Here is a 23,626-nt window from a genome sequence, read left to right on the forward strand (position 1 = left end):
TCTAAAAGAAAACTATTGTATGTAAGAGGCATCAGATATATCCACCTACAAACATTAAATGTTCCTTTTTATTGCATGTAAGTTAGAGCCCATACTAAGGTAAGTCATGTGCCATTGCAAATATGTCCAATAACTTATTAGAGACTACTGTACACTGACACCTGTTTCATTCAAAGCATGCCTTACATTCTATTTTTTTTACCTGGCCATCTGCACTGGCTGTAGCAAGTCTATTTCCATCAGGAGAAAATCTTACACAGTTAACAAAGCGGCTGTGATCCTAAAGGAGAAGAAATAAACAGTATGAACATTATACTAGGTGAGATGGGCAGCAAACAAGTCTAATAAATAAAAAATATATACAGCAGAGTATTTTGCTTCCAAAGTTCATAAAACAGCATCCTCCAGATGCACAAGATATCTGATATTTCAGTCATGTTCATAAAACTGCTGAGAATAATTACTGGCAGTTCACAGAAGGGACATTAAGAGATCATATTCAGAGAATAGGAATATACAAATTACGTTGTGTGGGGAAATTAGGATTTAAGAAAAATCCAGCATATGATTAACTCTGTGTATCAGGCACATCATTAGTGGAGATATAAGCAGTCTGTGTTAAATCTTATTTATCACTTCATAGGCTGAAACAGAAGGCTAATTTGTGGCCAGCTGGTTGCCAGATAAAATATAGTACCCATTTTCAACTGCAATAAAGTCAGGAGCCCACTGGTAAGGACTGAAGCTTGCATGTTAATTTATGTTATTTCCTAAGCATGGGAAATAGTGAAATAGGAATACTTTTAGGATGCTGAAAAGGTCTAAAGTTCAAAAATATACAAATGTTGCTTATCTTATCTCAAATATGCTTGACATGTGCTTTGTGCTTATACAAAATGTAGGAATCAGGCAGCTTAATCTAGTGCAACCCAATATAGATAGCCTGTTATGTCAGTTTCATGCATAATGCTATCAAAAAACTTTTATGAAATGACTCATAACCGAAAGCCCTGAAAAGGGCTATTGTGCTTAGGGGAAAGGATTGGAAAGTTTGAAAGGAAAGGAGGCCTGACAACGAGAATTCAGAATGGGGAGTCCTGCCACAACCATCTTCTTGAAGGATCGAGTCAGATCTGGGGTCTGCAAGGCGAATCCCACTGATTATTCAAATAGACTGACTTGATTCTCAAGCTAATTGGTCGAGGACAAGCAGGGGTGGGCTACTGCCTGGACAGTGGGGGGACGCAGTGGGGTAGTAAAAATGGAGCTCCACCCCAGAGCATCCAATTTGCACTGAAAGATGTTGAAAGAAAATGCAGGGTATCCTGCACAGTGTGGTAGTAAAATTTTTAGTAGCCCTTCACTGAGAACAACCTATCCTGAAGGTTGGTTCCAGATGGGCAAAATTAGTTCTGTGCTAAGCGTTATACTTCCCTGAACCTTCTGGACAAGCATTCAGAAAATATCATTGCAAGAATCTGTGTTTTATTTGTGTTGACGTTTTTGTCTGACCAATATAACAAGCTTATATGGCTTTCCCTATCTTTAACATTAGTGTAGATTTCCACATGTAGAAAAATCAACACACGTGGATCTATGGATCTATATATGTAAGCTTTTCTGTGACTTTTAAAATATTTACTACAAATACTTTTCATCTTGTTTGTACAAAGGAGCTTTCAGAAGCCCATTCCAGAAGCACTGACATACTGCAGATGCAAGGCCTCTACAAGAGTAAAATTGCCTATTAACTCAAGATATGGAAACTGCTTTCAGCTACCACAGGAAAGTGAGAGAAGATTCTGACCACAAAGCTGGACTCTGCTTAAGAAAGAAAACAAACTCACACTAATGGTGAACTGGAACTTGAATGGTGGTCCTTCAAAGAAAGCAGCACAGTTGTCATCGCTGCCCGTTGCTAAGCGATAAGGCCTCGTCTGTTTAATGTCCACTGTATTTATTACTTTGTTGTGACCCGCAAGCTCGCCTACTGAAGAACCAGTATCCCACAAGAAGACTGCTCCAAATCTATTTATGCAAAATAAAGACTTAATTCTTTTTAATACACATTAAAGTAACTCATTATCCCCATGCAACTTCAACTTTACTTCTTATGTAATCATGTAATAATAATAATAATAATAATAATAATAATAATAATAATAATAATAATAATAATAATATTTATTAGATTTGTAGGCCGCCCCCTCCGAGGACTCGGAGCGGCTGTAATAAATAATGAAATTAAAAAGTTTTTTATAAAAAGTTTCTATTTGTTCCTCTTAATTTTTTTCTTCCCACTTAATGTTCTTATCATGTTATTTAGTGTAATTTAATAATAAAATAAAAATTCTCAAAGATGAACCAAAATAGGCTGCAATACCAACTGATTTTCTGCAACCACTGCTAAAGATATGATTAATTCTACACTTCAAGAACACACACACAATAATTTTATCTATAAGCAAATAATAATAATTTTAAATAAATCTTTGCATTGTGAATATCAGCAAAGCAAAGCATGAGTTTCTTATTGATTTAATAATGTCTTAAATTATTGTTTTGCTTACAGATATATATCATACAAATATCTTACAAATATCTGTGTATTTATATAAGGAAGCTGGAAGAAACAATATAGTAATTCATAGCAGAAGCTCCATATAAAGAAAAAAAAAGATGTTGACAGCATTCAAAACAAGAGAAGAAAATATGGTGCCTCTATTTCTGGACATAAATGCAGCAGATCTCACTATGGCAAAGCTGAAATCAAGTCTCTTTTCCTAGCTTTTCTCCACCTTTTAATATATAAGATATTTATAATCATAATAACATAAAGAATGGTTGATGCTGAACCACAGTGAAAAGATAAATGTACATACAACAAAAAAGGAATAGATATGACTGCCCATAAAATTATGTTATATATGGAGATTTCTTAGAATTAGAACTCCACTTCAGCTTTGAATGTGAAATTTAAAAATAAAAGCTAGAATTTAGTGACCTTCAAAATAATTCATGGACCAACCACTTTCCTGTGCTGTTCCACCTCATTTTAAACAGGGATAAGTTTTGATATTTTGAATTCCAACAGGATGAATCCTATAAATTATTGATAGCGAGGATTTAATACAACAAATCTTTTCCGTTAGTCATTAAAATGCTTTGCTTATGGAGTCCAAGGGGATGCATTCTCAGGAAGGATTCAGTTCTTAAACAAGTAGATTTCATCTAGCATTAAAAACCCAAAGAAAGAGTTAAGAATAAAGAATATAAGGGATTGAATAGAATTTGGGCTTACTCACTTTTCCCTTCCTTCTCCAACAGCAGCAATTCTCTTGCTATCTTCAGTCCATGCAATATCTTTTATCTTTCCTGCAAATGGCTGATACTCATATTTTAATAGATGTTCCTTCTGTGTGGTATCCCAAATTCGAAGCTTTCCAGAAATATCTGTCAAAGCACAAACACATTGAAAAATAATTTGTCAAGCAAGATTAAAATACAGCATATCTATAGATCCTAACTTACAAAATTTAAGATATACCAGTTCTAAAGTACTCATATGGCTACAATCGAACTAACATTAGTTTTGCTTTCATTTCTGCTTATGAAGTCTTTCTGCTCAAAAAGAATATTCAATGTAGCTTTATAAATTTTATGCTGAATATAGCCAATAAAAATAATGAATAAAAAAACTACTATCCGTTAAAGTCTGGCCAAAGAGATGTTCTTCTCAAGATGTAAAACATAGGGGTCAAATCCATGTTGCAGGAATGCATTCATAGCTACAGGTGAAGTACTGTTGATCTACCTGAATGGTCTTCTTTGCGAGTCCAACATGGGTAATACTCTAGTCTGATTGGTAAGGACTGACTTTAATTCGTTTGAAATATGGCTTATTTATTTATTTATTATTTGGATTTGTATGCCGCCCCTCTCCGAAGACTCGGGGCGGCTCACAACAAGTGAAACAAATCATAAATAATCCGACTAAATTTAAAATATTTGAAAATTTAAAAAACCCCATATACTAACAGACACACACACAAGCATACCATGTATAAATTAAACATGCCCAGGGGGAGATGTTTCAGTTCCCCCATGCCTGACGGCAAAGGTGGGTTTTAAGGAGTTTACGGAAGGCAGGAAGAGTAGGGGCAGTTCTGATCTCCGGGGGGAGTTGGTTCCAGAGGGACGGTGCCGCCACAGAGAAGGCTCTTCCCCTGGGGCCCGCTAACCGACATTGTTTAGTTGACGGGACCCGGAGAAGGCCCACTCTGTGGGACCTAATCGGTCGCTGGGATTTGTGCGGCAGGAGGCGGTCTCGGAGATATTCTGGTCCGATGCCATGAAGGGCTTTAAAGGTCATAACCAACACTTTGAATTGTGACCGGAAACTGATCAGCAGTCAATGCAGACTGCGGAGTGATGGTGAAACATGGGCATACCTAGGTAAGCCCATGACTGCTCTCGCAGCTGCATTCTGCACGATCTGAAGTTTCTGAACACTTTTCAAAGGTAGCCCCATGTAGAGAGCATTACAGTAGTCGAACCTCGAGGTGATGAGGGCATGAGTGACTGTGAGCAATGAGTCCCGGTCCAGATAGGGCCGCAACTGGTGCACCAGGCGAACCTGGGCAAACGCCTCCCTCGCCACAGCTGAGAGATGGTTTTCTAATGTAAGCTGTGGATCGAGGAGGACGCCCAAGTTGCGGACCCTCTCTGAGGGGGTCAATAATTCCCCCCCCAGGGTAATGGACGGACAGGTGGGATTGTCCTTGGGAGGCAAAACCCACAGCCACTCCGTCTTATCCGGGTTGAGTTTGAGTCTGTTGACACCCATCCAGGCCCCAACAGCCTCCAGGCACCGGCACATCACTTCCACCGCTTCGTTGACTGGGCATGGGGTGGAGATGTAAAGCTGGGTATCATCAGCATACAGTGGTACCTCGAGATACGAGTTTAATTCGTTCCGGACCTGGGCTCTTAAGTCGAGCAGCTCTTATCTCGAACGACTTTTCCCCATAGGAATTAATGTAAATAATTTTAATTGGTTCCAGCCCTCAAAAAACTCACAAAGTTAGTCTAAATTATGCAGAAAGACATGTTTTTAATGAAGAAATGTACATGTACATATAAATGAATAATGAAGTTTCTTTCACTTAACTTGTAAACTTTCTTAAACTTTTAAATTTACATATGTTCAACTTCTCTGCCACCCAATCCTGTAGGACAGAGGTCCCCAACCCTTTTTGCACCAGGGACCGGCTTTAAGCGATCAAGAGAGGAATGGGTGAATGAATGGACGGAGGGTGGGAAGGAAGGAAGGAAAGAGGGAAGGGACAGGAACAGAGGAAGGAAGCAAGGAAACTTATGAAAGGGGAGAGTAAGAGAGGAATGAGTGAAGGGAGGGAGGGAGGGAAGAAGGTGGGAAGGAGAAAGAAAAGAAGAAATAGAGGAAGGGAAGGTAAAAGAGAGAAAGAAAAAGAGCAAGAAAGAAAGAAAGAAAGAAAGAAAGAAAGGGGGAGGGGACAGGAACAGAGGAAGGAAGCAAGGAAACTTATGAAAGGGGAGAGTAAGAGAGGAATGAGTGAAGGGAGGGAGGGAGGGAAGAAGGTGGGAAGGAGAAAGAAAAGAAGAAATAGAGGAAGGGAAGGTAAAAGAGAGAAAGAAAAAGAGCAAGAAAGAAAGCTGCAAGCACCCCCCCGAGCCCCCCAGGCCGGCTGCAACCTTTTAAAACATGCGCGCCGCTTCGCAGCTGTCTCCTGAAGCCGAACGCGGAAGTTAGCGTTTGGCTTCAGGAGACAGCTCCTTGGCGCTTGTATCTCGAATTTGGGCTTGTAAGTAGAACAAAAATATCTCTCCCCTCCCAGCTCTTATCTCGAGTTGCTCTTAAGTAGAGCAGCTCTTATGTCGGGGTTCCACTGTATTGATGATACCTCACCCCATGTCCTTGGATGATCTCACCCAGCAGTTTCATGTAGATGTTAAATAGCAGGGGGGAGAGGACCGACCCCTGAGGCACCCCACAAGGGAGAGACCTAGGAGCCGACCTCTGACCCCCCCACTAACACCGACTGTGACCGGCCATAGAGGTAGGAGGAGAACCACTGGAGCACAGTGCCTCCCACCCCCAACCCCTCCAGCCGGTGCAGAAGGATACCATGGTCGATGGTATCGAAAGCCGCTGAGAGGTCAAGGAGCACCAGGATAGAGGATAAACCCCTGTCCCAGGCCCACCAGAGATCATCCATCAACGCGACCAAAGCAGTTTCCGTGCTGTAACCGGGCCTGAAACCCGACTGCTGGGGACCTAGATAATCGGCTTCTTCCAAGGACCGCTGGAGCTGGAGTGCCACCACCTTCTCAACAAGCTTCCCCATAAAGGGAAGGTTGGAGACTGGACGATAGTTATTAAGTACGGCTGGGTCCAGGGAGGATTTCTTTCTCCCTCTCCCTCTCTCTCTTTCAGCGAGGGGGCTGCGAGAGCGCTTTCTCCGAGTTCTTCGGGAACGCCTGCCCTGCCTCTACTGCAGCTCCCTTGCTGAAAGCTCGGGAGGAAAGCGCTCCCAGAGAAGGGGCTGTGAGAGGGGTGGGGCGGCATTCCCGAAGCGCGCGGAGAAAACTCTCTCGCAGCCCCCTGGCTGGGAGCGCAGGAGGAGGAGGAGGAGAGGGGGCGGATCGGGCGGGCGGGGGACAGGGCCGAGAGGCCATGGGCGCGAGGGGGCTGGAGGCACGGTGGGGAGGCAGGGGCGCCCGCGGCTCCCTTTCCTTTTACTGCCGGCGCCTCCCCGCCCCCCCCCCCCCCGTGGGCTGGCAGGGGGATGGGGATCATGCGCCCATGGAAAATGGCGCGCGTAGGGGTATTTGTGGGTGCATGCCTGCTCACGGGCGCAGCTTACGGGGAACGGTGGTCTGGAGGTGGGGCAGCAGGTTCGTAAGGTGAAAAAAGTTCGTAAGAAGAGGCAAAAAATTCCGAACCCTGGGTTCGTATCTCGAAAAGTTTGTATGATGATGGGTTCGTATCATGAGGTACCACTGTATAATGAAATACTCTTATGAATAAGCCGTGAATTAATATTTCTGATATGATTTAATTAACACTTTCATTTTGACTTGATTTGATTCTTTTCTATATGTATTAACATATATTCATGAAATGATTATTAACTATTTGTAGATATAGTTAATAAGGTTAAATTGATGATCTAATTATGGTATGTTTGTATGTGTGTTTGGTTTTCTATATTAAGGGGTTTTAATTTGCTTTTAGTATTGGATTATTATTGTATATTGTCTATGATTGCTGTTAGCCGCCCCGAGTTTTCGGAGAGGGGCGGCATATAAATCCAATAAAACTTGAAACTTGAAATATAACAGTGTTCTCTCGATTTTCGCGGGTTCAAACTTCACGAATAGCCTATACCACAGTTTTTAAAAAAATATTAATTAAAAAATACTTCGTGGTTTTTTTTCTATACCACGATTTTTCCCGCCCGATGACGTCATATGACAAACTTTCGTCTGCCATTGCTGATTGGCTGAAATCTTGGGCAATCAGCATTATCATAAAAAATAATAATTGTTAATAAATAATTGTTTATAAATATGGGTATCACTAAGTGTCTTATTCAATGGTGAGTACCAGTAATAATGATGAGTAAATGATTGTTAAAGGAGTGGTAAATGGTAATTTAGGGGTCTAAAATGTTAAGGGAAGGCTTGTGATACTGTTCATAGCCAAAAATTGTGTATTTACTTCCGCATCTCTACTTCGCGGAAATTCGACTTTCGTGGGTGGTCCCGGAACGCATCCCCGCGAAAATCGAGGGAACACTGTATAATAGTTTGACATAAACTTGTTGAATTAAATCTAACATGATATACAGTGTACCTCTACCTAAGAACGCCTCTACTTAAGAACTTTTCTAGATAAGAACTGGGTGTTCAAGATTTTTTTGCCTCTTCTCAAGAACCATTTTCTACTTAAGAACCTGAGCCCGGAAAAATTTCCCAGGAAATTTGAGAGTAGCACGAAGGCCCGACTAGTTTCCTGCCATTTCCACCTTTAATCCTGGCCATCTCAGGCTCCTCCTTGCTGCCTCAGAGTCCCTCTTTTTTTTAAAAGTCTTAAAGTTTTGGATTTTTTTAAATTCCCCTCACCTTCTTCCTTCTGCAGTGACTGTCCTCCTCCTCCTCTTCTTCTTCCTCCTCCTCCCACCCAAATTCCGAGCTTTTATTTCTTTCCTAATGGGTTTGAATGCATTATTTGCTTTTACATTGATTCCTGTGGGAAAAACTGCTTCTACTTACAAACTTTTCTACTTAAGAACCTGGTCACGGAACCAATTAAGTTCTTAAGTAGAGGTACTACTGTACTTGTAATATAAAAAGGGAAGATATAATTTAATGATTAAGGAATGAACAAAGTTATTGTGTTTAAGCTTTTGGAATTCAAATAATTTTCATTTTCCTCTATATAGTAGATATAATGCATACAATATTTAATATGAATTGATATTTAGTTTTTTTCAGTTTGTTTTCTTTTTGAGGATAGATTTTATAAGGGCATTTAATCATAGAAAATAGGGGTTTAAATAATAATGATGATGAGTAAGGAAAAAAGGACAAGATTGAAGCACAATGGCTCAGGGTTTTTTTTCTTGGGCAAGAGAAAACAGCTAACAGAGTAAGTAAGCAATAGAAAACAAAACAATCTATGTAATCCAGGTGACAAGATTAGAAAAGGAGGTAGTATGACATACTGATATATACCGAACGTAATGGATATGATGTATATTGAGTATTTTAATTGGTGATGGATATATGTTTATTAAATTGCCTTGAAGGTATATGATATTGCATATATGTTTTTGGAATGGAGAAAAATGTAAAAAAAAATTCATGAGAAAAAAACAATGTCTTGCAAATATGCATTTGCAATCATATCCTGCAATGATGGCTGTAACTATTGGCAAACATCAATGCCGGGGTGCATACCCACAGCAGTCAGTATGAAGGTTGCTCTGGGTGTAGATCTGTGGTCTGTGTGTAAGGCTGGGTAGGGGTGGCCCCACCACTGGCTCTTTGTGTTGGTAAAATCTTTGCTAATTCTAAGTTTTGAGCTGTTCCTGGGCATTCTTAGGACCAATTTCTGATTGGATTTATATGCCGCCCCTCTCTGAGGGCTCGAGGTGGTTGCTGTCCCTGTTGCCTCCAATTTAGTTAAAATCATTATTGAGGCAATTTGCTTTGTTGGCAACAAAGGCATAGATTGGGGAGCCAGGGTTAAGGCATCTGTATCTGGGGAAAGGTTGGAACAGAGGTTTGCTTCTGTGCCTGTTCCAGTTGTGTTTCCAGCAGACTTGGAGGCCTCAAATAGTAACAACCTGAACATTAAGGACTTGAACAAATGTTAAATTTATATCAATTAACCAACATTAAAAATTAGCACATACAGTATGGTATCTAGAGGACAACTGACAATTATTACAGGTTTTTTAATTCAATGGTGATATGCTCATATCTTGCACTGAAGACTGATTTGCACCAAGGGCAACATTTTCTAAAGGCTAAGACTATATAAAATACATTGGAGTATTCAAATAAGGTATCAACAAATGTGAACTATATCTGGAATCTGACTATGCCAAATAGTCACATCTGCTAAGCTAGAGAAAAGGACAATGATAAAATAAATAAATTACAAATTAGAAATTTACATGTAAAGCAAAGCAATACGTTAACAAAAGAATATCAACTTATGAAGAAAAATTTCTCTGATCAAATAGTCTGAAAGAGTGGGGAAATTATTTTTTCCAAATGTCTGTAATTAATTATATTTTGTTTCAGTTATTGTTTTGTTTTTACTTGTCTATTTGTGTATCTGTTTTATTATTTATGTACAAAATATTTTAAAATAAAAAATTAAATTAAAAAAAACAAATAGTCACATCTGCTCAAACTGGTCCTTCCTCATTCAGAGGTCTGCAGACACTGGGACAGAACCTCAATAACAATACTGTACATTGTTGGCCCAGGACTAAGTTGTACAATAGGGTATACTCAGCATGCTGAAGGTATCTGACCCTGGATTGACAGATGACTCTGCTCAAACGTTTCATATATATCAGGGGTGTCAAACTGAAGGGCTATGGGCCAAATGTGTTCTACGCTGCCATTTTGGAAACAGTAAGGGGCCAACCCTCGTCACTTCAGCCCTGCCCATCCCATCCCAGTGGGCGCACATGTGCGCAGGAGGCAGCATGCATGCATGCACACAGGCCCATCCCACAGCATCCTGACAAACATGTGCGAACACAGGTAGGCACACATACACATGCTGAGATGGGGTGGACCGGGCCTGTGCATGCAAGCGCCCACCTACTCCTGTGCACACCTGTGTCTGCCAGGATGGCATGGGTCAGGCCTATGCATGTGTGCGCCCACCACCTCCTGCACGCACATGTGCCTACCTGAATGGGATTGGCCGAAGTGACACAGGCTGTAGTAGCTGGAGGCAAAGGTATAGGGGAGAGGCACACAGTCCTGCAGGACAGTCACCTACCCTGTCCCAGCCACATGTCCGGCGATCCGCATCACATGCCTGCCGCCCACCTCCATCTACTGATGCCACTATTACACGTGCTGCTGAGATGGAGAGCCCGGTAAGGTGGGCTCCAGAGTCACAGAGTGTGCCAGCTGAGAGGCTGGAAAACATTGGCCCCCATGCACATGATTGGCGAGGAAGCAATGGCTGATTATTTTCAGCACCAGCGGGGACCTGTGAGGATTTCACCACTGGCAGTCAACAATATTGAAAGCTGCCAAGAGATCAGGAAGCATAAAGATAGATGTACTACCCCTATCTTGCCAAATGGCCATTGACCTTCATATAGATATTAAATAAAATCCACTATGTTTTATGAACATCTATATTACATTTCAAGAAAGCAACATATTATGCTGTACCCTTTAATCTTTGCCTTGCATTGCTCGATTTACATAATTTAAAGTCCTCAAAAGAGGCTTGTTTGTGAAACTCAGCTCTTTTTGTCACTTCATGCAGCCACTTTTCAAAATTAACAAACAGGCAGTTACTCCCTCAATCACAGCTTTATTTACATTCTTTCACTGTCTGGGCTGAATCAATAAAGCATCACATGGAGAATGATCATATGCTTTTATCTTTAGAGATCAGATGGATAAATTCCTATTTAAGCATATACTTTATGGATAAAATTAAAACAGTTTTGTATTGTTTTCTAGGTTAAAATAATTCTCATTAGCTACAAATTGGAGGAAGTTGACAACTTTTCTAATGGCAAAAAGGAAGACGTCAATATCTGCTTAATTTACATAATTTATAAAGCTCACCAAATTTAGTGTAAAATGTATGTAACAGTGGTTATATTTTTGTAAGCAGCATAAATAAAAATGCACTGCTGATTTAATAAATAAGCAAAAGAAGGATGTCAATTCTTAGATTTAATTTGTTTTCTTTACGAGAGAGAAAATCATTGCAATTTTTATAAGGCAATTTCATTCTGGGGCTAAAAATACCCCAGGTACGTTTTGCACCAAGCAGAAAGCTATTATGTAATAATGTTTATATCACAACAGCATCTGCGTGTACAGTATGCTCAAATATTTGTGAATCCTTTTGAATTTTCAATATTTCATAAATTTGACCAAAAACATGATTTGTTCTCAACACAAGTCATAAAACTAGATAAAGAGAAAAAAACAGTCAAAAACATTAGATGCCTTCAACATCATCGAGGAAAAGGATTCAAAGCCGCATATTTATATTTGACAAAAGCATGTGCGATGTTCAGTTCAGCAAGAGGGAATTGGGGGTTTCTACCAATGGAATAATAATCATGCTTTATTTAAAGAACAACATTCTGGATGCTCATTATCAAATTCTGTTCTTTACAATACAGGGATATGGGAGGCTTAGAAGGTCTGAAGACTTCTGAAAACCTCTGAAAAACTGTTATTGGTGCTCACCAGGCTGGAAAATCTATTTATAAAGAGTTTGAATTCCAACAGTCCACTGCCAGGCAGATCATGTACAAATTGAGGTACATAATTATTACCCTCCCAGGAATAAACCAAAATCACACCAAGAGCAAGGCATGTAATACTCTGGGAAGTCACCAAGAACACAATAACAATGTCTACAAAACTAATGTCTTGTTTTGCATTGGCAAATATGAGACCCCCATGAAGAGTGTTCATGAGACCCCCACTGAACAACAATGGTGCAGGTGGTAGAGTTGTAAGGAGAAAGCCACTATTCTCCAAAAAGAATATTGCTGCCCGAGTAGAATTTGTCAAAGACCACATGATTATCTCAGAAGGCTGCTGGAAAAACATTGTGTGAACACATGGGACCAAAATTGAACTTTCTGGCTTAATTAAAAATATTATGGTTACATTGGTGAAAGCAGACACTGCATTCCAGCGTAAGAACTTTATCTCATCTGTAAAACATGGTAGTGCCAGTTCCATAGTTTGGCCCTGCTCTTCTGCCTCTGGACCTGGTTGTCTTGCCATAATTTATGAAACTATGGATTCTGAATTATAGCAGCAAGTTCTACAGTAGTGTCATGGTATCTGTCATGAACAGCTTAAGAGAAAGTGGGTCATGCGATAAAACAGCAACCTAAAGTATACAAATTATAGGACCAATGAATGATAAAAGCAGAAAAACGCCAAGCCAAAATCCTAACCTTAATTCCATAGAAATACTGAGATCCAGCCCATAGGACTGAAGCAAGCAATTCATGAGTAGAAAGTTAGCACCCACCCCTCTCTTAGAAGAATTAAATATTTTAGAAAATATTAAAAAGGCAGAATATTACCATGATTTTTGGAGTATAAGATGCACCTTTTTACACACACACCCGAAAAGAGGGTAAAAACTTGGGTGCGTCTTATATAGTGAATGTAGCACAGCCAACCAGCCACCCCAACCCTTTGGCCTCTGCCTCCCAGCAATTTACCTCCCTGCAGCAAACAACCCAGAACTGTGAAGCCAAGCAACAAATTATCAGCTTGCGGATCCTCAGCTGATTGAATTTGCATGCAGGCCACATACTGAAACTGAAACTAATGCTGCAAGGAGGCACATTTCTGGCAGGGAGAGGCAGAATTTTATTTTCTTGTGCTAGTCAGCTGCTAAAACTGGAAGAAAGTAGGTAAGTCAATAACTATAAATGTCTGTAGAATGTTCAAATTATTAGACTTATATTTAAAGACTGCTTTATTATTGTTCTAGACAACTTAACAAAATGCACAGCTTTTTAAAATAAATGCTTGATCTTAACAGGCCCAGTGCTATTCTATCTTCTTTTAAATAGTAGAGAATAACTATACTTCCAGAAAGCCACATCAATTTTAATAGTATCTGTACAACTATGGTCTGAAATATAACCATGTCTGTTTAGTATTAAGATAAGGCTAAACCCTGACTTAATCATGTTTGGAATATCTCCGGGACTGCCTTCTGCCGCACGAATCCCAGCGACCAGTTAGGTCCCAAAGAGTGGGCCTTCTCCGGGTCCCGTCAACTAAACAATGTCGTTTGGTGGGGCCAAAGGGAAGAGCCTTCTCTGTGGCAGCCCTGGCCCTCTGGAACCAACTCCCCCCAGAGATCAGAATTGCCCCTACCCTCCTTGCCTTTCGTAAGCTCCTTAAAACCCACCTCTGTCGTCAGGCATGGGGGAATTGAGATATACCTTCCCCCTAGGCCTATACAATTTATGCATGGTATGTTTGTGTGTATGCTTGGTTTTTAATAAGGGCTTTTAGTAATTTAAATATTAGATTTGTTTTTATGCTGTTTCTTATTATTGTTGTTAGCCGCCCCGAGTCTACAGAGAGGGGTAGCATACAAATCTAATAAACAAACAAACAAACAAAATAAAAATATTTAAATAATTGGGAAGAGTTAGTGTGATTATATTTAAGAAAACTTTCTGGCATTAATATATTGCCATAATGTATAGTGATCCCTCATTTATCGTGGGTGTTACGTTCCAGGACCACCCGCGAAGTAGGGACGCTATATTTACAATGCAAATATAACATTAAAAAAATGTAAAAAGCATGGCACCCCCACAATGATGACTTTCGCCCCTCCGCCGCCCGCTCCTCACCCAGTGCTCTTTTTTACCTGTGCCTTAAACCAGGAGAGAAGGGGAGGAGATGGGGTGGTGGTGGTGATGAGAGAGGCTTTGAGTGCAGCTCCCGCACCAGGCTCTCCTTCTCCCGAGCAACACCGGAGGCAAGGGGCTTGCAAGCCCCCCCCCCCCCCCCCCCCCCCCCCCCCGTGGCACAAGACGGTTGCAGAGGTTGGAGGGCTGCTGTCAAGCCTGGCAGTAGCGAGTAAAGCCGCCCGTCCAGGAAAGCAGCACATTTGAAAAGCCACGGCTTGGGCGTGGGAGGAGGGCAGCTCGAGGTTTCTCTCTCTCTCCCTCCCACCGCTGTTGCCTCTCCTTCTGTGGGTTGTTTCCCCCTGGCAGTCTTCCTCCATGTGGCCTCCTTTCCTTCCCCCCCCCCCCGGTTCTCTTGGATTCTGCTCAGCGCCCCTGTCTATCAGAGCGGTGAGGGGTTCGGCGGTTTGTCGAATGTGAGGCCGCAGGAGGAAGCAGCCCACTTCGCGGCAGATGGCAACGGCAGCACCCACTTCAGGTGTGGGAGGTGGCGGCAGCAGCGGTGCTGCTACTGCAGCCGCTGCTGCGGGCAGGCAAAGTTTCTCCTTCAAGATGATCTTGCTCGGGGAAGGTTGCATGGGGAAGACTTCTCTAGTCCTCCATTACTGTGAGAACAAATTCAATGACAAGCATATCACCACTTTGCAGGCATCTTTTCTAACCAAGAAGCTAAATATTGTAGGGAAAAGAGTAAAATAATTGATGATGAGCCAGCAGCTCAGAGTAGTGGAGGTTGCTGCACCTCTGGATAATTGTACAAGAGACTGTGCTTCTTGACCTTTAGTGAAGATTGCCACATTCAGAGTCTCATTGTTTATCAGTGGAGAATTGGAATTAACATTAAATCATTTGTAACAATTCAAAATAAAGAAAAAGAAAAGACGCGGCTTGGCTTCCATGCTTGCCTCCAAGGGTTCCCTCCAATCAGCAGTGCTCCCCCGTCTCGCCCCCTCAGAGCTGGAGCGAGCGGCAGTGGTGGCTGTCGAGTTTTTTAAAAAAAACATTTTAAAAAAACTGCGATGCACTGAAGCCACGAAATGTGAACTGTGAAGTGGTGAGGGATCACTGTATTTCTCAAATTCTTTGCTATTTCTATGGGTCATGCACACATGCACAGAAATACACAGCAAACAGTATACATCATCTGTGCTATTTGCTGTTTGGCAAATTGCTGGGAGGCAGAGGCCAAATTTTTCCCTTTGTTTTTCTCCCCCAAAACAAAGGTGCACCTTATACTCCAATGAAACTTACACACCAAAAAATGGGTCATCTTTCCCTGGATGAGAAATTGAGAAACATGCTCTTGGTGACAGAAACTCAGTTTCCTGTCCCCAGCAGATATTTTCATGCCAGCATATCTACAAAACAAAAGACCTTCAGCTCCAGGTTGATATGATTATCCTTCAGGGAAAAGCCATTTAGCCACAATAGGAATTGCCCTTCATTGCATTACCCAATAACATTCAATCAAGTCTGGGACACAAATAGCCTACAAAGTTAGCTATGACCCCTGTGTAGCTCTCTGGAAGTCTGACAACAAATAGAATACATTTCTTGCACATGAACAGGAAGTTCAAAGGCAAGGCCCAAGGAGAGGATATAAATCTCTTTCTCTCTTCCATGTGTTCAGCTGTACCTAGACCATATACTTAATGGTTCTGACTCAATGGTTCTTTCCAATCAGCACCCATTTTCCCAGTGTCCTTCTCCCCACTTGGAAATGAACCCAGATGGATACCGGTATTTCTTCCAACACATGTGACAAAGCTTCCCAACATCCCTTAGAAAAAAACTGTTCTGCAAGGAGGATACGGGTTAAATTTTCTACAGCTGGTATGTAGGACTAATCAACAATTATTGGAAATATTAAGTTAAAGGTATTGTGGGTAGGGGTCACACAGGTACTAAAAGCAAAGGTTCATATACTTCGCCATACACAAATATGTATATTGCATCATTTTCCTATTGAAAAATAATTTTTAAAATTGTGTGGACAACAGATGGCATGACAAGCACTAATGTTCTTGTTCTTGTCTGCTCTCCAAATGTGGCTTAGAGTAAAACATATCTAAATCCACCAATGAAAGAATCATGAATGAAGGCAAATAAAGTGATACCTCGTCTTACGAACTTAATTGGTTCCGGGACGAGGTTTGTAAGGTGAAATGTTTGTAAGACGAAACAATGTTTCCCATAGGAATCAATGGAAAAGCGATTAATGCGTGCAAGCCCAAAACTCACTCCTTTGGCAGCCGAAGTGCCCATTTTTGCGCTGCTGGGATTTCCATGAGGCTCCCCTCCATGGGAAACCCACCTCCAGACTTCCATGTTTTTGTGATGCTTCAGGGAAATCCCAGCAGGGGAATCCCAGCAGTGCAAAAATGGGTGCTTCGCTGGCAACGGAAGTACAGAGGTGGGGTTTCCAGCGAGGGGAGCCTCAGCGAAATTGCAACATCGCCAAAACAGGAAATCCTCGAAACCCCACCTTCGGACTTCCATGTTTTTGTGATGCTGCGATTTTGCTGAGGCTCCCCTCACTGGGAAATCCCACCTCTGGACTTCCGTTGCCAGTGAAGCGCCCTTTTTTGCGCTGCTGGGATTCCCCTGCAACATCGCAAAAACACGGAAGTCCGGAGGTGGTGTTTCCCATGGAGGAGAGCCTCAGGGAATCCCAGCAGCGCAAAAACGGGCGCTTAGCTGGCAACAGAAGTCCAGAGGCGGGGCATCCCAGTGGCGGCAGCTTGGGTTTGTAAGGTGAAAATAGTTTGGAAGAAGAGGCAAAAAAATCTTAAACCCCGGGCTTGTATCTCGAAAAGTTTATATGACGAGCAATGTTCCTTCTAACTTTTTTTCGGTGTGGGCGGAAAAGTATAGTGTCTGAGTGGCAGTCCCTTTGGGACTGGGCGGCATAGAAGTATAAATAAATAAATAAATAAACAAACAAACAAACAAACAAATAAATAAATAAGAAAAAATTCCCTTCTTTTTTATTAAAAGAAATTAATAATAAAACAAAACCAAAATCTATTACTATTATTACTATCTTCTCCTCTTTTTCCATCCCTGTCTCCTCCCCCCTTGTCTGAGTGTGTGTGTGTGTGTGTGTGAACTCTTGAACCATTTCCAATAACAGGTGAGCTATTGGAAATGGTTCAAGAGTTCACAGACACACACACACACACACAAACGGCTGGGTTTTTTTTTCTCTGTTATTATTTGGGTGCTTTTTACCATATGCTTTAAATCAAGAGTCATTTCTCTCTCTTTCTCTCTCCCCCTCTTGCTCTCTCTCTCTTTTTCTCACTTCCTCTCTCCCCCTCTTGCTCTCTCTCTCTCTTGTTTTCTCTCTCTCTATTGCTTTCTTTCTCTCTCTCTTTCTATCTCTCTTTCTTTCTTTCTCTTCTCTCTCTTGCTATCTCTCTCCCCCCCTTTCTCTCTCTCTCTTTCTCACTTACTTTCTCTCTCTCTCCCTCTCTCTGTGTCAGCGAGGGGGCTGCGAGAGCGCTTTCTCCGAGCACTCCGGGAACGCCTGCCCTGCCTCTACTGCAGCCCCCTTGCTGAAAGCTCTGGACGAAAGCGCTCCCAGCGAGGGGGCTGCGAGACGGGCGGGGCGGGCATTCCTGAAGCGCGCGGAGAAAACCCTCTCTCGCAGCCCCCTGGCTGGGAGCACGGAAGAGAAGGAAAAGAAGCCGCAGCCACTGGCGCTGGAGAAGTCGCGTCCCAAGGCAGGAGGCGGCGGAGGAGAGGGGGCGGATCAGATGGGCGGGGGACAGCGCCGAGAGGCCAGGGGCGCGAGGGGGCCGGAGGCACTGTGGGGAGGCAGCGGCGGCCACAGCTCCCTTTCCTTTAACTGCCGGCGCCTCCCTACCCCCACAACCCCCCCACGGGTAGGCAGGGTGATGGGGAGTGCGCGCCCGTGGAAAAGGGTGCACGGGGGGTATTTGGGGGTGCGCGCGTGCGCACGCGCGCTGCTTACAGAGAATGCTGATGATGAGGGGTTTATAAGACAAGGTATCACTATATATGTGTTCTAGGATAATTTTCGGGATCAAATTTGAGTCAGGCACTGGGATCAAAGATTTAGTCTTCCATGCTTTTGGACTTGTGCTGGAGTCATCCTTGGGGATCTTATAATAGAATGTGTGCTTTGGGCTATTCTATGCACACAATTTATGTGGTGCCTGGTTGAGTGTGCCTTTTTTTAATGGTTGATTGGGATGTTGGGATGTTGCTGGCCAGCTATTAAGTTGTAGGCTATTGTTTCCTTATGTTGCCAAATTGTCGGCTCCTATTTTATGTGTTTCTTCCTTTCTCTTCCTTGCATGTTGCACAGTTATAAATGCTTCTGGATACGCATTGTGCCTGAATAGTTTACTTTTCTCGTCTTAGTGACAGACCCATATTGGATCCTGCAATGAAAGAATCATTTAAAAAATTCACACTGCAGTTTCTTAGCCCAAGGATATAATATTGATACAGTATTATATCAATAACAGCAAAATAAAAGAGCCCTGATAGAACAGGGGTTACACTGCAGTATTGCAGGCTAGTTCTCCCCACAGCCTGGAGTTTGATTGTGATTGGCTCAAAGTTGACTCAGCCTTCCAGCCTTCCAAGATCAGTAAAATGAGGATCCAGTTTCTTGGAATAATATGCTGACACTGTAAACTGCTCAGAGAGTGCTCTGCAGAGGTGGGCTGCTGGCAGGACGGCGTGGAATGCTGTTCCACCACCAAAAATGGAGTTGTGCATGCATCTTCATCGCCACCTGCCGTACACGCACAGAGCATGTGAGATTCGGCTTCTGTGCATGTGCAGAAGCCAAATCTCACTGCCCAAGCCAGCAGCGACAGCACCTACCACTAGGTGGGGCCAGAGAGTGCAGCGCTTGTTCAGCAGGTGGGGCGCCTCTGCTGCCACTGGGGCCATTTGGAGAGGAAACTCGTGCCGCCTGGTATGTTTCCTGACTCAGCGCTAGCTCAGGTAAGAGATGCGCCTGCTGACCCACCACAGCCAGAGTGGGACCAGGGAGACTTGAGCAAGCAGAGAACCGGGCACATCTCCTGTTGAGCCAGCTCGAGAAGCAGCTTAGAGAGGTGGCCGCCGCCCACCCGCCATGTCCGCCATGGAGCATTTTTTCCTGCTGGCCTCTGTGGCAGCGGTGGTGGCTGTCAGTTCCAGCCCGGAGCCGCCAGCAGGAAAAAATGCTCCATGGCGATGGCCATCTCTCCGAGCTGCTTCTCGAGCTGCTTCGGCCAGGAGACACACTTGCTGCACCACCGCAGCCAGAGTGGGACCAGGGCGGCTCGGGCAGGCAGAGTACCGGGCACATCTCCTAGCTGAGCCAGTGCAAGAAGCAGCTCGGAGAGGTGGCCACCAGCAGAAAAAATGCTCCAGGGCAGGCCTGGAAGGAGGGCGTGGCGGGCAGCAGCCACTTCTCTGAGCTGCTTCTTGTGCTGACTCAGCTAGGAGACACACCCGGTGTTCTGCCTGTTCGAACCCCGTGACTGCCGGGAAAGGCACACCGTTTTGTCCCGTGGGGGAGCTGCCAGAAGGAAGAAATTTGGGACTAAATGGGGTGCCTTTGCCGGCAGCCCCAGGGCTAGGTCCCTGTGCGGCGGTGGCAGCGGTCTATCCCACCCGGGAGTTGCCAGCAGGAAGAAATTGCTGCCATGCAGGAACCCAGCCCTGTAGCTGTTGGCAAAGGCACCCTGTTCTGTCCCAGATTTCTTCCTTCTAGCACCTTCCTCGCAAGACTAAACAGAGCGCCTTTCCACCGCGGTAGCCATGGAGCTGGATTCCTGCATGGTGGCGGTGGTGGCGGTCCATCCCACCTGGGAGCTGCCAGCGGGAAGAAATCCTTTTCTTCTTGCAGGATTTCTTCCCATCGGTAGCTCCTGGACGGTATGGCTTTGGCCAGGACTCTGCACATGTGCAGGAAATTGAAGGGTGGGCGCATATGCACGTTTGTGTGTCCCCCCCACGCCCCTCCCGAGCATTCCAGTAGGGCCGCTAATGGCTGCCCTTTACTGGTGCTCTGTATATAAGTCTAAGTGATATTGCTGTTGTTAAGTACACAACACTGAAAGTCATAGAAAACTGTAAGGAAGCAGAGAAACATATTTCTTAATGGGCATAAGTGAGCATGACCCTGCATCGGATTACAAAGAAATGCATATTTACACTTTTATACTCTACCTCCAGATGCGATATAGAAGCCACTGGGTGCATACTTGGCCACCACAACCTGATGGGCGTGTTCAGTATAGATGTCCGCAATTGCTGGGTTCTGTAAGAAAAAATAGAATTTGAAAATGTAACTTTTTAAAGAAGGTAAATTGTCCACCTATTGTCAATTATACCTTTTTGCCAAGCAATCTGAGATTCTTTGCTAGTATAGGATGGTATCAATATCTGGCGTGCCATGGCTTCAGACCTTTCTTAACTAATTAGATGACGCTTTTGGATGGAGGAGGGGCAACCTCCTCCCAAATCATTCCAGAAAGTATAAGAGATGGGGCAAATGGCTGGCTACTTCAAGAAAGTATAAGAGATGGGGCAAATGGCTGGCTGCTTCAAGAAAGTATAAGATAGGGGGAAAATGTCTGGCTTTTTCAGGAGCAGCTCCCAATCTAGAAGGCTGAGCTCCTACATTTTTACTTGATTTCTGCAAAATGGTCAAGACAGTTTTATTTTTTAATTGGACAAGGTTTTTGAGGACTATGTTTTTATGTGGGGGGAGAGGAATTAGTTCTTATCTTTTTAAGCCATTTTGACTCTCTGGAACTGAATAACTAAAAATAATAATGTATTCATTTTTAATGATAATTTATTCTCAGAAAAATAATGACAATAAATCATGTCCATCATCCATGCAGTGATATTGACAGATTCTATTTACTAGGAAAGTAGGTGAGAAAGGAATATTACAAGTACATCTGATGGTTAAATAACAAAAGAACCGTTGAACTTACCTGAACGGTCTTCTCAATGCCCTGGAAGGAGAGTCCAGCATGGGTTAACCTCAAGTCTTATTGGTAGGGACTGAGTTTTAAATTAATATAATTAGCATGTTAAGTAGGTACTGCCCCCTTGCTGCCCCAGTAGCTCAGTTTAAAAAAACGAAATCAAGTAATAAACAGAATTTATTGAACAACTATAACCACAACAAATAACTGAACTGTAAAACTGTCCATGGTTCAATCGGGAGGGTTTGGACTCTCCTTCCAGGGCACTGAGAAGACCGTTCAGGTAAGTTCAACGGTTCTTCTCCCATGCCTCTGGAAGGAGAGTCCAGCATGGGATATACCCAAGTTTCAGTGTTCAAGGGAGGGAGATTGTTGAATCATGGGCTTCATAGAATCGAACACTTGTTGCAATACTCTCCTCCCAAAGGCCGCCTCGGCCGAAGCAAACATATCCAGTTTGTAGTGTCGTATAAAAGTGGTAGGAGTGGCCCACGTCGCCACCCTACAAATGTCCTCTATAGATGCTTGTGTGGCCCATGCCGCTGAAGTAGCCGCACTTCGAGTTGAATGAGCCATGATTCCACTAGGTGGAGTACGGGAACCAGCTTTGTACGCCTCAACTATGCAAAGTTTCAACCATTGGCTAATTGTCTGCGAAGACACTTTGAGACCCAGTCGATGTTGACCAAAGGAAACAAACAAGGCCTCAGTCTTACGGAAAGGACTCATGCGTCTGATATAAAGTTTCAATGCTCTTCGTATGTCCACCTTATGCCACTTGAGTTCCAACGGGTGGGATCCGTGGACGCAAAAATCCGGCAATACAAGTTCCTGTGTCCGGTGAAAATGAGTGTTGACTTTAGGGATGAACGTTGGGTCCAAACGAAGGACCACCCTATCAGGGTGAAATACACACAGGTCAGCTCTGACTGACAGAGCTGACAATTCCGACACCTGACGTGCTGATGTAATAGCAACTAAAAAGGCAGTTTTAAGGGATAACATCCTTAACAGTACAGCTCTTAACGGTTCGAATGGAGGAGCTGTGAGTGCTTGAAGCACCACGGAAAGATCCCAAGTAGGAAAACGTCGTATAGGTGGAGGATGCTTGTTGGTGGCACCTTTCAAAAAGTCTTTAATCAACGGATGGTGCGACAATGACCTACCATCCTCAGATCGAACAATAGTTGTCAAAGCCGCCACCTGCCTCCTCAAGGTATTGGGAGCCAATCCTTTCTCTAAACCGGATTGTAGAAACTCCAACACCGATACTGTATTAATTTAGCATCTTGTGGCAGCAGATGCCTGTCCATGCAAAAGGACGTGAACGCGGTCCATGTAGCCTGGTAGATCCGGGTTGTTGAAGGTCGCCTGGCCGCTTGGATTGTGGCGATGACATTCTCAGGAATGTTCCAGGTTCTCAATCTGTCCCCCTCAAGCACCAAGCGGTCAGATGGAACCACTGTGGGTCCAGATGAAATATCGCTCCCTGGGTGAGGGAGATTTGGTTGTCTGGGATTCTCCAAGGTTGGACAATTGAGAGCCCCATCAGATCGGTGAACCACGACCGGCGCGACCAGTGCGGTGCTATTAAAATCACCTCCGCCTTTTCCACTAGAATCTTTTCGATGACCCTGGGGATGAGCGGTATCGGTGGAAAGGCGTACAGCAAGGCCTTGGGCCAGGGAAGGTACAGAGCATTGGTCCCTTCGGCTCCTGGTGTGGGAAACCTGGAGTAAAATCTCGGAAGCTGGGCATTGTGCTGAGTGGCGAATAAGTCCACTACCGGGTTGCCAAACCGGTTGACCACTTGCTGAAACAGTTGTGGGAACAGGCTCCACTCCGCCGGATCCACTGCTTGCCAACTGAGCCAATCCGCCTGAGTGTTGGCTTCCCCCGCTATGTGCTCTGCGTGAAGAGAAGCAAGATGAGATTCCGCCCAGTCAAAGAGAAGTCGTGTTTCCTCCATCAGTCTGAGGGACTTGGTCCCTCCTTGGTGATTGAGATGCGCTCTGGTCGCCACATTGTCCGTACGGACCAAAATATGTTTTCCCTGGAGAATTGTCGCAAAGGTTAGTAAAGCAAGGCGCACTGCTTTTAACTCCAGAAAGTTGATGTTTACTGGGTTCAAATCCTGAGGATGCCACAACCCCTGAGTTACATGATGGCCCACATGAGTGCCCCAACCCAGGAGGCTGGCATCTGTAGTTACAATGATGTACTGGAGGTGGCCAAAGGGGGACCCTTGATGTACCGCTGGTGACTTCCACCACTTTAGGGAGTCGCGCAGGCCTCGCCCCACAGCAATCAATCTGTGTGTGTGACTTAAGCGTCGCCTTTGGTATGGAAGCAATGTCCATTGTAATGTTCGGAAATGGTACCTTGCCCAAGGGATGATGTCCACGCATGACACTAGGGTCCCTAGGACCTTGG

The 23,626-nt window shown here is 43.7% G+C and overlaps 1 protein-coding gene across 2 annotated transcripts in view; it reads right to left on the reverse strand.

Annotated features, from left to right (window-relative positions):
- WDR1 (WD repeat domain 1) overlaps positions 1-23,626 on the reverse strand; it is a 92,461-nt gene that overhangs the window by 47,657 nt on the left and 21,178 nt on the right. For both annotated transcript variants that reach the window (XM_070757346.1, XM_070757347.1), the window contains exons 3-6: positions 20,424-20,514; positions 3,306-3,453; positions 1,848-2,028; positions 203-280 (exon numbers count right to left, since the gene is read on the reverse strand). In XM_070757346.1, coding sequence (XP_070613447.1) covers positions 203-280; positions 1,848-2,028; positions 3,306-3,453; positions 20,424-20,514 — 498 coding nt within the window. The remainder of the gene's footprint in view (positions 1-202; positions 281-1,847; positions 2,029-3,305; positions 3,454-20,423; positions 20,515-23,626) is intronic.

The sequence above is a fragment of the Erythrolamprus reginae genome, chromosome 7 (genome assembly GCF_031021105.1).
Source record: "Erythrolamprus reginae isolate rEryReg1 chromosome 7, rEryReg1.hap1, whole genome shotgun sequence".
Lineage (NCBI taxonomy): Eukaryota > Metazoa > Chordata > Lepidosauria > Squamata > Dipsadidae > Erythrolamprus > Erythrolamprus reginae.